This window comes from Manihot esculenta, chromosome 12, assembly GCF_001659605.2.
Source record: "Manihot esculenta cultivar AM560-2 chromosome 12, M.esculenta_v8, whole genome shotgun sequence".
Taxonomy (NCBI): Eukaryota; Viridiplantae; Streptophyta; class Magnoliopsida; order Malpighiales; family Euphorbiaceae; genus Manihot; species Manihot esculenta.
The window spans coordinates 1,604,352-1,624,989 of NC_035172.2; the positions used below are offsets into that span (position 1 = coordinate 1,604,352).

The 20,638-nt window shown below is 32.0% G+C and overlaps 3 protein-coding genes across 5 annotated transcripts; 1 reads left to right on the plus strand and 2 right to left on the minus strand.

Moving 5' to 3' along the window:
- Nucleotides 1–5,516: 5,516 nt before the first annotated feature.
- Nucleotides 5,517–13,561, minus strand: LOC110627349 (two-component response regulator ARR11). Of its 2 annotated transcripts, XM_043949068.1 has the most exons (12): nt 11,424–13,561; nt 11,179–11,255; nt 10,961–11,051; nt 10,746–10,882; nt 10,573–10,649; nt 9,982–10,450; nt 8,743–8,823; nt 7,170–7,322; nt 6,655–7,041; nt 6,394–6,470; nt 5,695–6,258; nt 5,517–5,652 (listed from the first exon to the last, which is right to left on the minus strand). In XM_043949068.1, exons 4-11 carry the CDS (start codon nt 10,759–10,761, stop codon nt 5,797–5,799), a joined length of 1,722 nt encoding a protein of 573 aa, XP_043805003.1. In that variant the 5' UTR covers nt 10,762–10,882; nt 10,961–11,051; nt 11,179–11,255; nt 11,424–13,561; the 3' UTR covers nt 5,517–5,652; nt 5,695–5,796. The 2 variants fall into 2 exon arrangements, with proteins under 2 accessions (XP_043805003.1, XP_043805004.1); XM_043949069.1 differs by lacking the exon at nt 8,743–8,823 and having other exon boundaries at nt 10,746–11,051; nt 11,424–13,560.
- LOC110628367 (two-component response regulator ARR11) lies at nt 10,794–12,571 on the minus strand. Its single transcript, XM_021775008.1, has 6 exons — nt 12,559–12,571; nt 11,950–12,051; nt 11,517–11,788; nt 11,383–11,404; nt 11,164–11,255; nt 10,794–11,051 (listed from the first exon to the last, which is right to left on the minus strand). Exons 1-6 carry the CDS (start codon nt 12,569–12,571, stop codon nt 10,794–10,796), a joined length of 759 nt encoding a protein of 252 aa, XP_021630700.1.
- Nucleotides 13,562–15,010: 1,449 nt separating the features above from the next.
- On the plus strand, nt 15,011–20,007 carry LOC110628185 (probable LRR receptor-like serine/threonine-protein kinase At1g67720). 2 transcript variants are annotated; one of them, XM_021774712.2, is made up of 15 exons: nt 15,013–15,234; nt 15,491–16,028; nt 16,126–16,640; nt 16,735–16,867; nt 17,309–17,380; nt 17,456–17,524; nt 17,662–17,733; nt 17,890–17,958; nt 18,051–18,223; nt 18,296–18,549; nt 18,687–18,813; nt 18,905–18,970; nt 19,051–19,237; nt 19,318–19,450; nt 19,555–20,007. In XM_021774712.2, exons 1-15 carry the CDS (start codon nt 15,165–15,167, stop codon nt 19,879–19,881), a joined length of 2,805 nt encoding a protein of 934 aa, XP_021630404.1. In that variant the 5' UTR covers nt 15,013–15,164; the 3' UTR covers nt 19,882–20,007. The 2 variants fall into 2 exon arrangements, with proteins under 2 accessions (XP_021630403.1, XP_021630404.1); XM_021774711.2 differs by having other exon boundaries at nt 15,011–15,234; nt 18,051–18,549.
- The last annotated feature ends 631 nt before the right edge of the window (nt 20,008–20,638 follow it).

Genomic DNA, 20,638 nt, shown 5'->3' on the forward strand with positions numbered 1-20,638 from the left:
GCTCAACTGTGAAGCACATCACATTAGTGATTTTAAATTTTTTTAAAAAGCAAAATAACTTGTATTAATAAAATTTCATCAAATTGAGAGAAATATCATTTCAAATAAAGAGACGATTATGCATGACAGGAGTAACATTACGACAAACTTATTTAAAAGAAATATCAGTTTTAGAATCTAATAAAAATTTACAATTATTCAAAATCAAAAACCTACATAAGATAATTTGGTAAAAATATTTCTCAAGTGCCTCAAGTATCTGTCTAAACCCGTGCATAAGATAATTTGACAAAGATACTTTTTATTCTTTCTCATCTCTCGAGCATAAATCATTAAAGTCTCCTAAATAGAGTCACGAAAAAGAGTTTGTATGAGATAAAAACTCGAATAAAGTTTCAAGATTGACGTCGTCGTTACGATTTCAAAAATCCATAATAACTAGTAAACCTTCATTGAATATTACCTTTCGAAACAATTGAATTAATAAAATTTAAAAAAAAAAAACAACCACATAAACGGACCTATGACTCTTCCACGTTAACGAAAGGTCTTCTCCCAATTCTTGTTTATTGACTGAGAAGCAACCATCAAAATGTAAAAAATTACTAAAAAATTTCATACAAGAACTAAGAGTTTTTGTTTTCATCAAAAATAAAATGTCCGGCTTATAATTAGGAACAAAAGCCTTCAATACAATAACTGTCCAAAAATTGCCGTCATAAATCTGTCAAAAATATCTGCATATTCTGAAAATTGATTGGATTTAATGTGAGAAATATTTTCACCATACAAAAATCATAAGTGATGAATGGAATATCTCTTGAGCATTTAATAGGAACAACACAATTTTCTTTTTCATCGATAGTCAATTGATACAGATTATCTTGCATGGGAAGGAGGAAAAAAAAATAGATTTACATAAAAGTAAAAAGCGAGAGTATCGAGGTATAAATGGACCACAATTTAAAATTAAATGTAAAATACTTTTAAAATTTTAAGAAAAATACTCTAATTATTAATTTATTCGATATAAATTTAAATTAATTCGAGCAAATATAATAAAATTAATTGGAGCAAATATAATAAAAAAATATTGAATTAGTACTAAATGAAAAGTTTAATTGTACCTCTTTGTTGTCCTCATCGTAATGATGCACAAATGGGAATTGTGTTCTTCCACACAAGTGTTGATCACTTAGTCCTTAATCCTTTACCCAACCTTTCTTTATTTCTTTTTAAACTTTGGGAATGAAAAACAAAAGAACTCTAAACTATTATTAGTGGAGCAAATGGAAGCCTTTTTGGATTCTCAATAATTCCCTTAATTTATTTTTATTTTTTTAAAACTCATGTACTTGGAATGTTAAGGTTCTGTTTGGTAATAAATAATAAATATTTTAAACTTAATGGAAACCCATTTTTAAGATCACCCCATTAAAAAGTCTCAAATTCTCACCCCTATGGACAAGTGTTTGGTCCCATAAAAAGCTTCAACCACAAAGCTCCAATTGCTCTTTGACAAAACTTCCCATAAGCTCCTAGTGGGAAAAAACCTTATTTTTTCTTTTGCTGTCTCAATTGTACTGGGATTTGCCTAGTAATAGAGTTATTCTACTCGATAAATGTTAAGCTTTTTCATGCTTAGCATGGTAATGAATTACATGGAAGGACTTTAACTTTTTTTTTTTTAAACAAAACTACTGTATTAATAAAATTTTATCAAACAAAGTGTGATATTATCTCAAACAGAGAGATGATTATACCTGATAGATTCTATAGTCAAAGTATGAGCAGTTAGAATAATATTATGATGAACCCATCTAACAGAAATATCAGTTCTAGAATCTAATAAAAATTTACAATCATTTAAAATCAAACCCCTACATAAAATAATTTGGTAAAAATATTTCTCTAAATGTTTGTTTAAACCCCTGCATAATATAATTTGACAAAAATATTTCTCATTCTTTCTCATTTCTCGAGTATAAATCATGAAAATCTCCCGAACAAAATCACGGAAAAGAGTTTATACGAGATAAAATTCGAATAAAATTTTAAGATTGACGTCGTCGTTGCGATTTCGGAAATTCATAATAATTAGTAAAACTTCGTTCAACATTACTTTCCGAAACAACCGGATTAATAAAATTGAAAAAAAGTCAACCACAGAAACAGACCTATGACTCTTCCACATTAACGAAAGGTCTCTTCCCAATTCTTGTTTATTGACTAAGAAGCAACCATCAAAATATAAAAAATTACGAAAAAATTTCATACGAGAACTAAGAATTTTTGTTTCCATCAAAAATAAAATGTCCGACTTGTAACTAGAAACTAAATTCTTCAATGCAATAACTGTCCGAGGATTGCCGCCATAAATCTGTCAAAGAGGTTTGCATATTGTGAAAATTGATTGGATTGTATGTGAGAAATATCTCACCATACAAAAATTATAAGTGACGATCGAAATATCTCTGGAGTTCTTAATAGGGACAACAACATCTTCATCTTTATCAATAATCAATTGACGCAGATTATTTTTTATAGAAAGGAGAAAGAAGAAATTAAGTTTAAAAAAGAGAAAAATATAAAAATATCGAGTTAAAAAAAACCACAGCGAGAAACTCGCGTATTTAGAATGAATTTGAAGTACTTTAACTGTAGTGGGTTTAATTTGGCCTTTTTGCTGTCCATCAATCATGATTAGTGGGTTTAATCCTCATATCCTTAAAAACAAATTAATTATGAGTGTAATTAATTTGGTAATTATGAGGGTTTAGTTGATGATTTGATAATGTTGATTGAGGTTTCACCAATAAATTATAATATTTAGAAAGTGGGGTAAGGGAAGGATTCAAAATAAACTCAATGGGCTCTAAAAGGAAATGCCCACTAACTAAAACTTTATAACAAAGAGAATTATTTTACATGAAAGAGAGGATGAGCATGATTGGTGACTAACAAATTGGGAGGATTAACTCCATGCAACTTCTCTTAAGTGGGATGTTGCTTTTTATTAATTTAATTATTTTTTAATTTAAAAATTAAATAAAAAGAATATATATAACTCTTCTTAATGCTTTCTGTTGTGATGCCTTAGGTTCTTGATATTTACCTACTTATTCTTCTTTAGTTTTAGCCTTTTTTTTTCATTCTTTCATTATTTTTTTACCATTTATTTATGATTGGTTGAATAAAATGCAATGGAATGGCAATTTGTTCTGAGAATATGCCAAAATCTAGATTTTTGGTTATGTTAATGAGGTGTTTAGCACTAATTTTACTTTGTTCGTTTGTAAAAAATAATTTATATATAATTTTTTTAAAAAAATATTTTCTCAATAACATAATTTAATTTTTATGTTTAATTTTAATTTAAAAAATAAAATTTATTAATTGATAATCCGAGATTCAGAAAATAGGGTTTTACAGAGGTTCTGTAAGTAATAAAAAAACTTAGAGATTTTAGGGAGGAGTCTGTCCTTTTATTCTTTTCTTTTTATCTGCTAATGACATATAACGGAATCACCGCCATTGGGCCACGTGTTTCTGCTATACAGATATGGACGTACGAGGATATCAGGCACCTGCCTCATGTGTAACGGCTTCTTCTGATTCTCCCTGTGCGCATGCGTGAGTGGGTCCGCAAGGCAGATAAATAGGTCTCGTTCTTGGTTCCGAGCTGGGCCGTGAGATGAGATGAGAACCGAGCCCAAAAGGGAACCTATATGAGAGGCTGGGCAGACCGGGCCGACCTGGATGAGAAATCCAGGTGGAGCCCAGAAAATAAGGTTTGGACGAGCCGGGCCTGTTTTGTGCAGATGGTGTGTGGGCCTCCGAATGATAGGCTATTGCTGTGGTCCTGACCCTTGACCGAAGTAGAGAAATCCAGAGCTCATCATTAATAAATTTATATATAAAAGTTTTAATAAAAATTTTAATGGGGTGGAAAATAATTTTTTTTAAAAAAGAAAGTCATTTTTATTAGAGAGATTGAATGGGAAATTGCACAAGAGTTTCCTTAGTGTCCATGATGTGATAAAATACTATTGGTATTGAAAAATAAAAAATATATATGATAGGAGTATATATTATTATTATTTTTTACTTGTACAATGCTCAATTTCATTTCTATAATTATTGATAAAGTTTAATTTAATAAATTTTAATATTTTATTTAAATTAATTTAAAATTTTCAATTTAAGTTCACTATAATTCATAAATAAAAATATTTTTTAAGCTAAAGAAACTCAATTTCTTGATTTTTCGTTGTTTTAAGCTACATTGAGTATAAATTGAAATTTCTGATCTAAATGAATAAAAAATAAAAAAATAGCAAAATTGAACCTCCTTTATTGGGTGAAATAGTGCTTTAATATGTATTTATATACAATTTATAAAATAATTTTAGAGCTGTTGGGCCTTGAAGAGTTGTAACATCTTACTCAAGAAAATTGGTGCAAAGCCCACAAAACCTAATTCTTTATTTATTTATTTTTTTAATTTTAATTCCAACCTTTTAACCTCTTGTTTATTACCCTATATTTTCTTTGTGATATACTAGTATTTAGAGAAGGATCTTTCCTAAAAGGAAAAACTTGCATCCTCAAACTTACAGCTCCATTTGTTTGATTTCTGTATTTTCTAGTATTTGAATATTTAAAAAATTTAATTAATAAAAAAATCACATTTTTTATATTTTTATTAAGACTTCTATATAAATATGGCCATACGCTGGTTTCGATTCAAAATTCACGGTTAGGAATTAGATTATTTAAAATGGTACAATGCAATTTTAATTTTTTTAATCCGATTTTAAGACAATTACGATTTCAAATTTTTACGATTTTATATCTGCTTATGCATTAATTTTAAGTGATACAATATTTTAAAATAATTAATTTAAAAATTAAAAAATTAAATTAGAATCGAATTGAATCATCGGTTCGAACCAATTTCAGTCTAATTCCAGTTCTAATTCATAGGAGGGAAATCATAATCGGTTTTCCTAGTCTAATTTCAGTTTGATTTAGAAACCGAAACTAATTGAGTGATCCAGTATCAAATTTAACCAATTTCAATTCGATTCATAATCCAAACCGAACCGCAATCACATCTACCTCTATATATAAATTTTTTAGTAAATTTTATTTTTTAAAATGAAAATAAATTACTTCCTTGAAAAATATTTTTGATGAAAACTATTTTAAAAAAAATATTTTTTTAAAAAATATTTTACAAATACAAATCATTTCCTAAATGTGTTTTAATAATATAATTTAATATGTAGTTTTTACCTTTTATTTTTTACTATCATAATATAGAATTTTATTATCTCAAATATTATTAAATCATTAGTTGTTTAACAGATTTTTTATTATCCTCTAAATTAGTTAACATTTACTAATAAAACATAAATGAATTAGAGAAAATATATACATTATACGACTATTTTTATTTATTATTATTAAAATTTTTATAATTGAAGTATCAGAAAATATTTTTAAAACTAAAATTTTAGATTTTATGAACTACTTATTCAATAAGTATTTAACTATATATTAATAATTTTTTTATTGATAAAATAGTACACCCTTTTTTCATCTAACTAAAAATGAACCCAAGACACAAACATACGGAATACGGAATACGGAATACGGAATACGGAATACGGAATACGGAATACGGAATACAAACGTGTGGCACAAACGTACAGGATATAAAAGAGTAGATCCCACGTAATTTTTATATGGAGGAGTCCAGCACACGTATGATTATCTCTCGAATATGGGTCATTATTGGTTTTTGCTTGAAGTTTGCTCATCATCATTCCTGTGATTCTTGTCATCATCCCTTGAGTATGCAAATAGGAAAGTAGAATCAAATACAGCAAAGTTTACTTCCGATTCTGAAGAAGGGCTACTAAATTCAGGCTCTGAACTCCTGGACTTCCATGTATTAGAATTATAAGTAGTTAAAGATCTCTTGGATGCTATCACAGGCACTGAAACAGTTTCCTCTTCATCACTTACATAGCTTTTGCCGTAGCTTCTGGGGTCCAAGTAATACAGAGATAAGCTATCGCCAGAAAATCCGCAACTAGCATTTGAAACTCCTTTGTGCCACATGTTGCATGAGTACTGAGTTTCAGCACTTGCAGTGGAGTCGAGTGCAGGCGATTCTGGATAATATATCCCACCAACACAAGTTCTCAAGTCTTTTACCCTGTCCAGTCTACTCAAGTAGAGACGGTATTTCTGCATTAAGGGAAAATCTTCCTAGTGAGCATTCATATACTGTTCAAAAATCAATAAACTTAACAGAGAATTCAAATTGTTTAAACATTAAACAAGGATATGAATGTTTTGCCATTATTTTATCGAGGAATATACCTGCAAGTGGCTTGCAACCTTTTCTCTTGTCAGCCATGGAACATTCATCAAGTCAAGGATTTTCCTTGGACCAGCTTCTGCCAAACAGACATTACATGTCATGGCTCCATGGAAGTATGATAAAGATGTAGGCTATAACATTGAAAACCATATAAATGACTAATATAGGTCAAAAACTTTTTGTCAACATACTAAGATACACTATTCATAATTGTGATCCACTGGTGAAATTTTCTGATCAATGATATAGCTGATACCTACCATGAAATCCAATCTGATTTACAGCTTTGATAAATTTCTGATGAAGTTCTACTGACCAAACTACCCTGGCTTTCTTTGTGGGAGAAGTGTCCCTAGGATCTTCGTCATCATGTTTGCTTTCAACATCTTTTCTTTTCCTAGCTGAAGTCGGATCTTCTCCACAAGGCAAGTGACCATCATCGGACTGATCTGATCCATTTGTAGTCATTTGCATGGTTTCCATTCCTTCAAGAATTTCAATGTCTCTTGGCTCATATATTCTCTTTCTGACTACATGCTGCCATATATTCTGAATTTCTTTCATACGTATTGGTTTAAGAAGATAATCACAGGCTCCAAGCTGGACACCTTTCATAACCCGACTTGTTGCTCCATCGACAGACATCACTGCAAAGTGACATGAATACATTTTATCAGAAGTATGGTTCCAGTGAACATATGAAACCAAAAAAAGAAAAAAGAAGAGAGGAAAGCTTTTGGTATTCAAGTCCATATGTCAGTGGCAAGAAACTGACTGATGACAGGAAGATCCATCTCTAGTCCAACATCTGCTAGAAGTTCAAAACCATCCATGTCAGGCATGTTGACATCACTGATCACAATGTCATATCCACCTTTCTTCTCCTGAAGCAAGTGCAGAGCTTCTCTCGCTAAAGCACATGTGGTCACTGAACAACACAACAACATTCCAGAAGGGAAAAGTAAAAAACTCAACGTTATGGTAATGTCAATGCGGATTAGAAAGTTGAACATATCTAGATGCCATTTTGTATAATGAAAACTTTTATCAAATAAAGTTCAAATTCTTAACAGTATGAATGCCAATTATATGCACCCGGATGTACACCCCTCCCATCTAAAATTCACACATTATCTAAAATAAGAGAAAATCTTATCCAAAACATGGTAGAGTCCACGTATTAATATGATATTCTAATTTTTAATTAATTGGATATACCATTTGAATTGTACACCATATAAAAAATTTTCTAAATATGTTTACACTCTTATATTATTTGGAATTAACTTATTGAATACTTGAATTAAAATCAAAATCTATTGGATATCTAAACATAAAAATCATAACAATTAAATACAAATTAACTGCCTTGTCAAAAATAAAAAAAGATTTTAACCTTATGACCAGCTATGCTCTAAATTTTACTGATTGTGTTTTAAACTTTCATAAAATGACAAAGTTACTTATGTTGAAAGTGACATGCTAGTACTAATGACATAGTCTGCTCATGCTATGTTAATGCATGACAAGAATGGACTGCAGGCAGACCAGATTTGTGCTAACTTGTAATGAAATTGTGAACAAATCTTGCTTGCACCTGATTGTATACACCGTTTAATTTTATACGTTGCTCTATGAGCTAAAATCATGCTAGGTCTTACCTATAAATATATATTGATAGCTTTCTGTTGTTTATTAGATATATAGATACCCTGGTTCAAGTAAGAATTTTCTTGAAATTTTTGAGTTTAAGTGTATATTAGATTCCTCAAGTTTTACAACATTCTCATATTTTCCTTTAAAAATAAATCCCTAATAAGTGCCTGTATTGTGATGACCGTGATTTCACTTAAGAAAATCCACGAATTTTCCTTTATCAAAAAAAAAATCCACGAATTAAATTCTCAATTTACACGATAAAAATCCCAGAAAAGCACAGCAAAAATACTCATAAACAACATCATCCGCATTCACAGAACCAGATTAACATTATTTCATATAGGTTCATGTCACCTTCACGCTTAAACAAGACAAGAAGCATTCTTTAAAAAAAAAATTAAAAAAACCCAATAAATTTCGAATTTCAAATTCACTTTGCAACAGGAAAAACAGGAAACACGATGCCTCAACAATTACCACCATAGAACAGCAAAGAAAAAGAAATTGATGCAGGGAATATTGAAGGATTAGAAGTTTCAAAGATTGACAAAAGGAGGAGTTAGGCCGGTTCATCTGCAACATTAGCCCAGTTTACAACCAACAGTAGCAGTGAAAAGAAGCAAGCTTGATTGAATGTTAGCAAATATGAAAAGAGGAACAGGAAATAAGCAGAGATTGAGCGAATTAACCTTCATAAGAGCACTTCTTGAGCATCTTTTCAAGGATTTTCAACCACATGGGATCGTCATCGACAACGAGAACACGGAGACCTGCACGAAACGCATCGTAGCGTTGGAAAGAGAAACCATTATCCATCACAGCCGGCTCGGATTCAATAATCAAGACACAAAACTCAAAAGACGGAGAGTGGGAATCGAGTGAGATATAGAAGGAAGGAGAGAAAGAGAGACAGAGGTCAGAAGAGAGAAAAGGTCTTAAAATGAGGAGAGGATGCAGGTTTTTAATTCGGTTTTTAGCATTTCAGAGAAGAAAGGGCGAGAAAGCGAAAGAAAATTTTTAAAAAATATATATATAAACAGAAAAAGAAAGGAAGGAGAAGGCGCAGGAGAATGTTAGTGGTTTGGTACCTGTGCCGTGGCGCGCATCTTGACCTTAATTTTCAAAAAAAGTTGTAAATTCCAATTTAACCATATATTTTATAATTTTTTATAATTTCATCCTGCTTTTAAAAATAATCCCTTAAGCAACCTTTGAAACCTGCAAGTGGGTTTTTTTCTCTCAAGCATTGACAGCCTTTCCATCCTGTCTATATGTGGGTTTTTTTCTCCTCCTTCCGATAGAGTTATTAAATATTTCTGTTTTTATTTATTTCTTTTGTTTTTTGATATATGGGCTTACACGAGAGATGACTTATTGACAAGCATCGAATCTATCAATTTAAATTATTTTTTTTTTTATTTTAAAAAATTTATAGATAAAGTTCGACCTTGGATGTTCTTTAATAAATTTTATTTTTTAAAAAAATTATAAAAAAAAATACCTAATCTAGTATAATCTAATGTTAAAGTATCATATTCAATATAATAGAATCAGATTCAAGTCCACATTCTAATTTTAATTTAAAGATATCCTTTTAGAAAGCGAGTAAGGAAAGATTTAAAATAAACTCAATGGACTCTAAAAGGAAATGCCCACTAATTACAACTTTATAACGAAGAGAATTATTTTCCATGAAAGAGGATGAGCATGATTGGTGACTAACAAATTGGAAGGATTAACTCCATGCATGTTTCTCATAATACACCAGGATTCAAATTCCAATTCAAGGTCTAATACATCAGCTTTTATGGGTATGAAAATTTATGGTATCATGTTGATTCCTTGATTTCCCATTCTGTTGCTAAATATACAGTACTTGTCAAAATTATCTATAGTATTGTATGGTATATAAACGTATGAATAAATACCTGGGACGTCGGCCATTAATGGGTTTTTGCTTGAAGTTCGTTCTTCACCATCTTTGTGCTTCTTTTTCTTTTCATCATCCCTTGAGCATACAAATATAGAATCAAATGCTACAAGGTTTACTCCTGATTCTGAAGAGGGGCTAGAATAACTAAATTGAGTCTCTGAACTCCTGGGCTTCCAAGTATCAGACTCATCAGTAGTTAAAGATCTTTTGGATGCTACCACAGGCACTGAAACGGTTTCCTCTTCATCACTTACATAGCTTCTGCCGTAGCTTCTGGGTTCCAAGTTGCCAGAAAATTCACAACTAGAATTTGAAACGCCTTCATGCCACATGTTGCATGAGTACTGAGTGTCAACACTTGCAGTGGAATCTAGTGCAGGTGATTCTGAATAATATGTTGATTCAAAAGCAAATTTTTGGTCAATTTGCTTCTGCAATCCAGTCCAAAGATTAAGACGGTATTTCTGCAAAGAGAAAAATTTCCAATGAGGATTCCCAGTGCTTAAGAATGAAATTGTAGAAAATAGAGATGCATGCTAGAGAGAGCATGTGGTAATCTTTTCTCTTTCTTGTCAGATTCGAATACCTGCCAACGTACAGCAACATTTTCTCCTGTCAACCATGGAAATTTTTTCCAGTAAATGTTTTTCTCCGGACTAGCTTCTGCCAAACCAAAGAGACATCAAATGACATGGCTCCTCAGAATGTGATAAAAATGTTAAGCTATATCACTGAAAACCAACAATGCCAAGTAGATACCAACTAGATTTTCCATCAAGGGCTTACAAAGATTAGGAACTTCTACAGCTAAAGTTCTTTTGCGTTCTGCATAAATCTTAACTTTGCCTCGCTGCCATGGTTTCTAGGCTCCATATTTTGGACTTGTAAACCAGTGCCTGGAAATCCACAGTTGCGCTTTTTAACATCAAGATGTTGCATGTTGATCAAGTTCTGAGTACTAATGGTAACATAACCTGTCACGGGTGAGTCTGAATGCTTTATCCCACCAACGCAAGTTTTCAGCTCTTCTTCCCTCTCCAATCTACTCAAATAGTGTAGGTATTTCTGTGTCCAGGAAAAACCTTCTAATGAGAATACATACTTTAAGACTTGATAAACTTCATAAAGAATTCATTCTGTTTAATATTAAACAAGCATGCTAGTGTATTTCCATTACTTCAGCAAGGAATACCTCCAAGTGGCGTGCAACATTTTCTCTTGTCAACCATGGGACACTCATCAAGTCGAGGATTTTCTTTGGACCAACTTCTGCCAAACAGATATTGAAAACCACATATACGAAAAACATGTCAAAAATTTTAAACATATAAATATCCACAATTCATACTCGTGATCCAGTGACTAAAATTTTGTAACTAAGATATAACTGAATTACCGCTTTGACTCAAAATTTGTAGCTAAAGGTACAACACTTACCATCAAATCCTATCTGAATTACCGCTGTGACAAAACTCTGATGAAGGTCTACTGACCAAACTACTCTGGCTTTCTTTGTGGAAGAATTGTCACCAGGATATCTGTGATCATGTTTGCTTTCAGTATCTTTTCTTTTCTTTTCTTGATTGAAGTCAGATCTTCTCCACAAAACAAGCCATTGTTGAGCTGATCTAGTCCATTTATAGTCATTTGCATAGTTTCCATTTCTTCAAGAATTTTCTTTCTGAATGCATGCTGCCATATATTCCGAAGCTCTTTCATTCGTATTGGCTTAAGAAGATAATCACAGGCTCCATGTTGAACACCTCTCATAAGCCATCTTTTTTCTCCATCAACAGACATCACTGCAAAGTGACATGAATACATTTTATCAAAAGAGCGTATAAGAAACAAAAATAAATAAAGAGGAAAGGTTTTGGTATTCAAATCCATATATTTAGGGGAAAACAACTGACTAATGACAGGAAGATCCATCTCCAGTCCAACGTGTTCAAGAAGTTTAAACCATCCACGTCAGGCATGTTGACATCACTGATGACAATGTCATATCCATCTTTCCTCTCATGAAGCAAGTGCAGAGCTTCTCTTGCTAAAGCACATCTGGTCACTAAACAACACAACAGCATTCCAGAAGGGAAAACTATTAAAGATGATATGTATCCGTCAATGCTATGGTCTGAAATTGCTATATGACAACCTTAGTGAGTGGATAATAAGTCCTTTGGCACATTCCATTGCAGGCCTCTTTTACGAGTGAATTCTACTTATTTGGCTTGTTTCTTAAGTGGTTAATAGCAAATGATATAAGAGCCAACACTATCTTGCCAGATCCAACACTTGTAATAGTGGCTCACGAAATAGTGACTTAAACCCATTGTGTAAGGACATGAGGTCTGATATGTATGGTGTTTACCGTGACCAACAGGAAGGTTGATTCACCAAACATGGGATCAAATTGTAATCCAACATTGCCAAAGGACAATCATGACGAGAGATTAATAAGCCCCAAAGCACTTTCTCCTTACAAGTTGATTTTCATGAGTGAGCACATGCACGATAAAGAGAAGAGCTGATAGAAGAAGCAAAAGAGAAAAACTAAAATAAATGAAATTACCGCTTGAAACCATGTACAGCTGACAGGGCAATTTTTTTTTTTAACTAAAATTTTTGCCTACTTATTATGAAATTTTTGAGCTCAAGAGTATGTTAGACCTCGAAAAGCAAAGTTGATAAGTGAAATGAAACGTTGAGCCATTTAAATTTTAGAACGTTCTCCAGATTAAGTGCATGTTTATATGATGACCAGTGGTTTCACTTAACAAAATCCACGAATTAAATTCTGAATTAAGACAGTAAAAATCCAACGGATAGGCTGAAAAAATGCTCAGAAAGATCATCAACGGCGCCCAGAATTCCATATTAACATGATGTCATATAGGTTCCTGTTGCCTTCACACTTGAACAAGACAAATGGCATTGTTATTGAGATTAAAAAAAGTACAAATTCGAATTTCAAATGCATTTTCAACAGGAAAAACTCGCTATCCTAAAGAACCCAAGTAGCAGAACAACAGAATAGAAAAGACGCGTCAATTATTAATTACCACCATGGAACAGCAAAGAAAAGGAAATTGATGCAGGAAATATTGAAGGATTAGAGGCAGGTTCATCCGCAACATTAACCCAGTTTATAATTTACAGTGGTAGTGATAATAAGCAAGCTTGATTAAATGCTAACAAGTGAAAAGAGGAGCAGAAGTAAAGAGAGATTGAGCGAATTAACCTTCAAAAGAACACTTCTTGAGCATCTTTTCAAGGATTTTCAACTAGGTGGGATCGTCATCGACAACGAGAACACGGAGATCAGCAGGAAACGCAGCGTTACGAGGGGAAGAGAAAACATTGTCCATCAGAACTATGGTTTTTACTTGAACTTTATAGGTTCTAATTCTTTTCATTAGTCTATGAATTTATTCAGATTCAGGCTCCCAAAAAATCAATATATTGAATTTTTTTTTGAAATAATTAATGCTTTGAACTTAGATTTACATCCATTAAAATAAGTTTTAGTTTTGTCATATCACAAATCCTCTTAATCTTTATTGTAACTAACTAATGTGGGATACTCCTCATCCAACAATAATTGATTACATATATCCATAAAAAAAAAAAAAAAAAAAAAGAAAGACAAATGGTCAATGTCTTGATTAGAGGGCAAATCCACTTTTTCTCATGTTGGTATGCTTAATTCTATGTTAATTGTTATTTTTTTTTTCTTGAATTTGACAAGTTTATAATTTTTTATTACGTTTAATCATTTATAAAAAAAATAATAAATTAAAATATTAAAATTAATAGAATAATCATTTGATCGATTTAATTTAAAATTAAATTAAAATAAATAAAAAATTAAATTAAATTTTAAATAATTTTATCAATTTTTTTAATTTAAACGAAATACATCGTATTATTAGACTGTCGAAAACTTAATGTAAAGTTTATAGATTAGCATGGGAATGGGGACCATGTTTGATTTATGTGTTGATTGAAGACAAGCACAATATGCATACTTTTTGAAAACTTATAATATTATTTGTAAAGCTAAAGACAAGTTGGTCCCAATGTACATGAAAAGGAGATTTTGTGATTTGGTAAAGCAAAAGTGAATTAAAGCATATAGCTCCTTCTTCTTTTTCTCTTATTATTTTCTTTACAGAAAGAATTTTGCATGGCATTTTTCTAATTATTTTTCCCTTTTTCATTTTGTTATAAAGCAATTTATTTTTTTATTTTATAATAAAGTTATAATTAAAATCATCTATATAAAATTTTCCCATTTAATATTTTTTAATAATTAATGCGAAATTAAGCCAAATATGATTTAATGATAAGCAAATATACATATAATCGATAAATTAATAATTTAAATTTTCAGATAAATTATTTTTTTATAAGAAAAATATTCATATTACTTTCAAAAAGCAATATGAAATTGCATTGGTCACTTCCACCTAATCACTGGTTTTTGGGTATGAATTACCTTTAATCTGGGAATAACCACTTTATCACTTACCCTCTGTCTCTGTCTGACATTATTTATTTTGGAAAAAAAATAATTCAAATCAATTTTTCCAAAATCACGAACGATATTATTTTTTTAAACATGAAAATTTTATTTGCTTAAAAAAAATTACTTAATAAAAGAAAATAAAATAAAATTATCATGAAATTTTTGATTTGAAACGAAAATTTCACAAACAAGGTGCTAATGAGATCATTTCAGTATTTATCCAAGGATGAAATTATTTAGTAACTGATTCATTTTCTGTTATTGGGCAAAAATAAGAAAAATAAACAAGTAACTCCTAAAGTTGATATTCCTGCCCACTTTTTAAGGCTTAACTTCTTGTGTCACACACTTCTTTTCAAAAGAAAAAAAGCAGCAACACCAAACATGGAATCTTTATTTATTGAGAAAAGAAGATTCCAAATTGAGGTTACAACCGTGAATGAACAATTCACAAGCTCATCAATCAACCCAAAAAGAAAAAGAAAAAGAAAGACAAAGAAAAAAAGAAAAAAGTTGAAAGGTAAGTAGTAGTGGAGAAAAGATGAATTAGATGCTGAAACTTAACAGTGTAAAGATTTTCTCATCACTCATTGAAAATACTATAACACAAACAATACATCAAAAGGATTGGTTTGTCCTTCTGTTCTTCAATGGCTTTATATTCTCATTTCCTGGTTTTTTATTTTTTCTTTCTCTCTTCTGTTCTTTGCCAAGTTACAGGTATGTTCTTTCTTCAATCTGCAGCTTTCTTTTCTTTAACGGAAATTTCATTTGAGGTTAAACCACTGTAATCAAGAATCCCATCCTCTATAACTTGCACAGACTTAGTTCCAGGAAAAGAAATCTGCTAGAGGAAGCTGTTTCTTGCTCTTACTAGAGAAATATTAGCAAGTAGTGATGATAATCATAGAAAAATCTTAATAGAATGATACTGCTAGAATTGTAATGAAATATTATGATCTATTTCCATCCACAGAGTTCATCAGCATAGACTGTGGAAGCACAAGTAACTACACAGACCCAAGAACTGGGCTGCAATGGATTTCAGACAATGGAATCATGAACTATGGGAAATCAGTAGAAGTGAAAAATCCAGATGGAAAGTTTGTGCAGTATCAGAGACGCAGAGACTTTTCTATAGACAACAAGAAGTACTGTTACAATTTAAGCACCAAAGAGAGAAGAAGGTATATTGTTCGTGCAACGTTTCAATATGGAAGCTTAGAAAATGAAGATTCATTCCCCAAATTTGAACTCTACTTGGATGCAACTAAGTGGTCAACTGTGACAATTTTGGAGGATTCAAGAGTGTATGTTAAGGAAATGATTATCAGGGCTCCCTCGAGTTCTATCGATGTGTGCATCTGCTGTGCTACAACTGGTTCTCCCTTCATATCCACAGTCGAGCTGCGGCCTCTGAATCTTTCTATGTATGCAACTGATTTTGAGGATAGTTTCTTCTTAAAGTTAGCAGCTAGAGTAAATTTTGGTGCTCCAACTGAAGATGCCTTAAGGTAAGCTAATTCAAAGTTTTGGTTCTTTGAGTAATGTTACCAGACAACTTGATACTACTAGTGAAGAGATTTCTAGATGATTTTGTCTATATCTCAGGTACCCAGATGATCCCTATGACAGAATATGGGACTCAGATCTCATTAAAAGGCAAAATTTTCTTGTGGGGGTGGCCCCTGGCACAGTTAGAATCAACACGTCAGAGAATATAGATATTCAGACAAGAGAGTACCCTCCTGTCAAAGTAATGCAAACAGCTGTTGTTGGCAAAGAAGGAACACTTAGCTATAGATTGAACCTTGAAGATTTCCCTGCAAATGCTAGAGCATATGCATATTTTGCTGAGATTGAAGACTTAGGAGCAAATGAGACGCGAAAATTCAAACTGATGATGAATCCTTACATGTCTGACTATAGCAATGCAGTGGTAAATATTGCAGAAAATGCAAATGGGAGCTACAGACTTTATGAACCCAGCTACATGAATGTGAGTCTAGATTTTGTTCTGTCATTTTCATTTGTTAAGACCCGTGATTCCACACAAGGACCGCTCCTAAATGCAATTGAGATTAGTAAATACCTGAAGATTGGATCAAAGACTGATGATCAGGATGGTAAGCGAATCGTCTGCTACAAATATGTGAAAGGATGCGCTTAACAGATATCAACCATACAAAATAATTGTGCAATCAATTTTACCATTGACAGTGGCTGTTCTAGATGTCTTTCGTTCCATGTCTACCAGAAGTTCTTGGACAAATGAAGGAGGTGATCCGTGTGTTCCAGCTCAGTGGGAATGGGTGAATTGTTCCTCAACTACACCACCAAGAATCACAAAAATGTAAATTCCTCTCATTTAGTGACTGAAAAGATCAGGTTCATTTCACTCTATAATTTCTAACTAATAATCTTTACCTTATACATGTAATTAACAAATCTAACTTGTCACAGCTAGTATTAGTAAGACTGCAAATTTATTATATTTATCCAAGTAGTTCATTTATTTGTGAACTAGGAAACATGTTCTGCAAAAATCAAAAGGTTTCACTTATGAGTTTGTAGAATATGGCATTTGAAAAATTTTGTTTATACATTCACAGTAGAGCAACTTCCATGTTGTTGTTTCTTTGGACATATATATTGAAAGTTGTCGCAATTGTTACAAGAAATATACTGCCATGAAAAATCTGATATGAGAGAACAGTCAAGCAGCTTTATTGAAAAGTTCATAGCCAGATTCTATAGCATAGCAAGAGATGGATTGAACTGACCTGCTGAGCAGTGAACTGTCAGGAAAAAAATTGGAAGGGGAAATCCCACCTGAGATCAACAGCATGGAGGAATTGACAGAATTGTAAGTGCTACTGTGCTATAAAGTATCTATGCTTGTTCCTCTTGATCTCTGTCACAATCCCATTCATTTTCTTAGGTGGTTGGATGGTAACTTCCTTACGGGATCACTACCAGATATAAGCCATCTTGTTAATTTGAAAGTTGTGTAAGTTTTGTGGAACTTTATGGTTCACGTTTCTCTTATATACATTAAAATTTTACTTCAAGTGGTGCATGTTTCTGTAGATTTGCAGCCATCTAGAAATCAACTGACAAATCCATTTCCTGCTTTATTTAATGCAGGCATCTGGAGAACAACAAGCTATCTGGTTCATTACCTAAGTATCTTGGTAGTTTACCAACCTTAAGGGAATTGTAAGTAATACTGTGGATTTTCTTTACAGAGACTGGATATTTGATCACAGATAATCAGAAAGTGCACTCAGCGTGCTTTGATCTATGTAATGTAAGCATTTTCCCCCATGATAAATGAATAGGGTGTTCTATAATTGTGAAAATTATCTGTGGCAGATACATACAGAACAACTCTTTTAGCGGGCAAATACCTCCAGCACTTTTGACTGGGAAAGTAATCATTAAGTATGTAAGCATGTAAATAATGGAGTATGAAGCTATATATTACTCAAAATAATGGTATATTAAAGAGAATTCATTAAGAGTTTATGTTGCAGCTACGAAAATAATCCTGGACTACACAAAGATGCAGCAAAAAAGTTGCATTATAAGTTGATACTCGGAACTTCAATTAGCGTACTTGCAGTTCTGCTAGTTTTGCTATTAGGAAGTTTGATATATTTACGCAATCTGCAAAGGAAGACATCACATCAGAAAAGCAATGGCCAAGGTATGCATAGCTCAGTTTTACTTGTTACACTGCAGACTCTTCTGCATTCTGCTTATGTTGTTGTGTTCCCAGGTAGCTCTTTACTCACCAGTACAAAACCTTCAACTGCTTATTCAATTGGTCGGGGTTGGCATCTTGTGGATGATGGTGTTTCATACTATATTTCATTCTCTGAACTTGAAGAAGCTACAAACAATTTTTCCAAGAAAATCGGAAAAGGGAGTTTTGGGACTGTTTACTATGGCCAAATGAAAGATGGGAAAGAAGTGGCTGTCAAGATAATGGCTGATTCATCTAGCCATCTAACACATCAGTTTGTGACAGAGGTAATATCAAACACTTTGTCGAAACAGATAGAGGTTCAACTTTCAATCTCTGAAACAACAAAAAGAAACCTGATTACAGTATCAATTTAGATCATGAACTTGAATGTTCGTTAATTAAATATGAAACATCCTTGCAGGTCGCCCTCTTGTCAAGAATTCATCACAGGAACTTAGTTCCTTTAATCGGATTCTGCGAAGAGGGACATCAACGCATTCTGGTTTATGAATACATGCACAATGGAACTTTGCGGGATCACATTCATGGTCTGCATATATTAATCAGGCTATCTCTCATCCTCCTAACTTTTTGATAGTTTTGCCTTGTATTGAAATCAATCACTTGATGTATTGGTAGGTTCAGACAACCAGAAACGCTTGGATTGGCTAACTCGACTACAGATTGCTGAAGATGCTGCAAAGGGTTCAATATAAAACTTCTCATCATTTGTTTGTGCCATCATCTTCAAGTTCATAGAATAAACAGAGTTTATATACTTGTAGGCCTCGAATACTTGCATACCGGCTGCAACCCCAGTATTATACACCGAGATGTGAAAACAAGCAACATTCTTTTAGACATCAATATGAGAGCAAAAGTGTCAGATTTTGGACTTTCAAGACAAGCTGAAGATGATTTAACCCATATATCAAGCGTGGCTAGAGGCACAGTTGGTTACCTTGATCCTGAGTAAGCCATAATTATCAGGTGTGCATAATTAATTACTTTCTCTTCCTTTATGTGCTTGACTCATCATGCTTCTGCTCCAGGTATTATGCAAATCAGCAATTGACAGAAAAGAGTGATGTCTACAGTTTTGGAGTTGTTCTCCTGGAACTGATCTCTGGAAAAAAGCCTGTCTCAACAGAAGATTTTGGTGCTGAAATGAACATTGTTCACTGGGTATGCATGCTTCCAATTTTCATTCTTTACTTTGTTGGTTGAAGCACATGGTCGAGTACCTGTCCTACAATTCTTAGACATCAACCTGAGTTGTTATCTTGTAGGCAAGGGCCTTGATTCGTAAAGGGGATGTTGCAAGCATTGTGGATAATGTCTTGATAGAGAATGCAAAAATTGAATCAATCTGGAGGATTGCTGAAGTTGCCATCCAATGTGTGCAACAAAGAGCGGTTTCAAGACCAAGGATGCAAGAAGTGATCTTGGCAATACAAGAAGCTAGCAAGATAGAGAAAGGAAGTGATGGAAACCAAAAAATTTATGGCAGTGGTAGCTCCAGGGGACAATCTTCAAGAAAAACATTACTCACAAGTTTCCTTGAGATTGAGAGCCCTGATTTGTCAAATGGTTGCCTTGTCCCAGCTGCCAGATAAATTTTTCTTCCACTCTCAGGCCTGATTTATCCTGTATTTTAAATTAATATAATGCCATACTTCAATTATGATGAGCTTGAATTGTGACCCAAAATATCTTGGAAAAATTCCAAGCTTTTGATACAAGTATGGGTTTCATTTTAGAATAATTATTATTATTAGATAAAATTATTATTTAATTCTATGGAAAAATTTTAATTTATTTTTTAAAATTAAAAATTAATTAATAAATTTTTTAGATACTAAATATTAAAATTTTAATTATTTTATTCAATTAGTTCTGATTAAGGTTGAAGTTACCTCTGGCCTGAAGACCACTAAAGCACATTGGTAATAATTATTTATTACATTTTCACAAAAAGAATCATACATTGGGTATTAACCGGTAAGATTTTAGTTTAAGGTTTCATTCGGTTTAAAATAAAATTGAATTGAATAAATTAAAAATTAAATTTTTAGTATTTATGAAAATTAAATTAAATTAATTTTGATTAGAAATTAAATTGAATCGAACCGATTTGATTTAATTTGATCGATTTGAATTTTTAATAAATTTTTTTATTTTTTACACTTTATTTTTAATATTTTAAAATTTAATTAAAATATTTTAATTTTAATATAATTTAATCTCTCTATATTATTAAAAATAATATACTATTATTATTAAATCAATTCAGTTGTTTTTTTTTTATTTTTTTCTAATTAAAATTGAATTTAATCAAAATAATTAAAATTTTTAAAATTAAAAATTAAATCA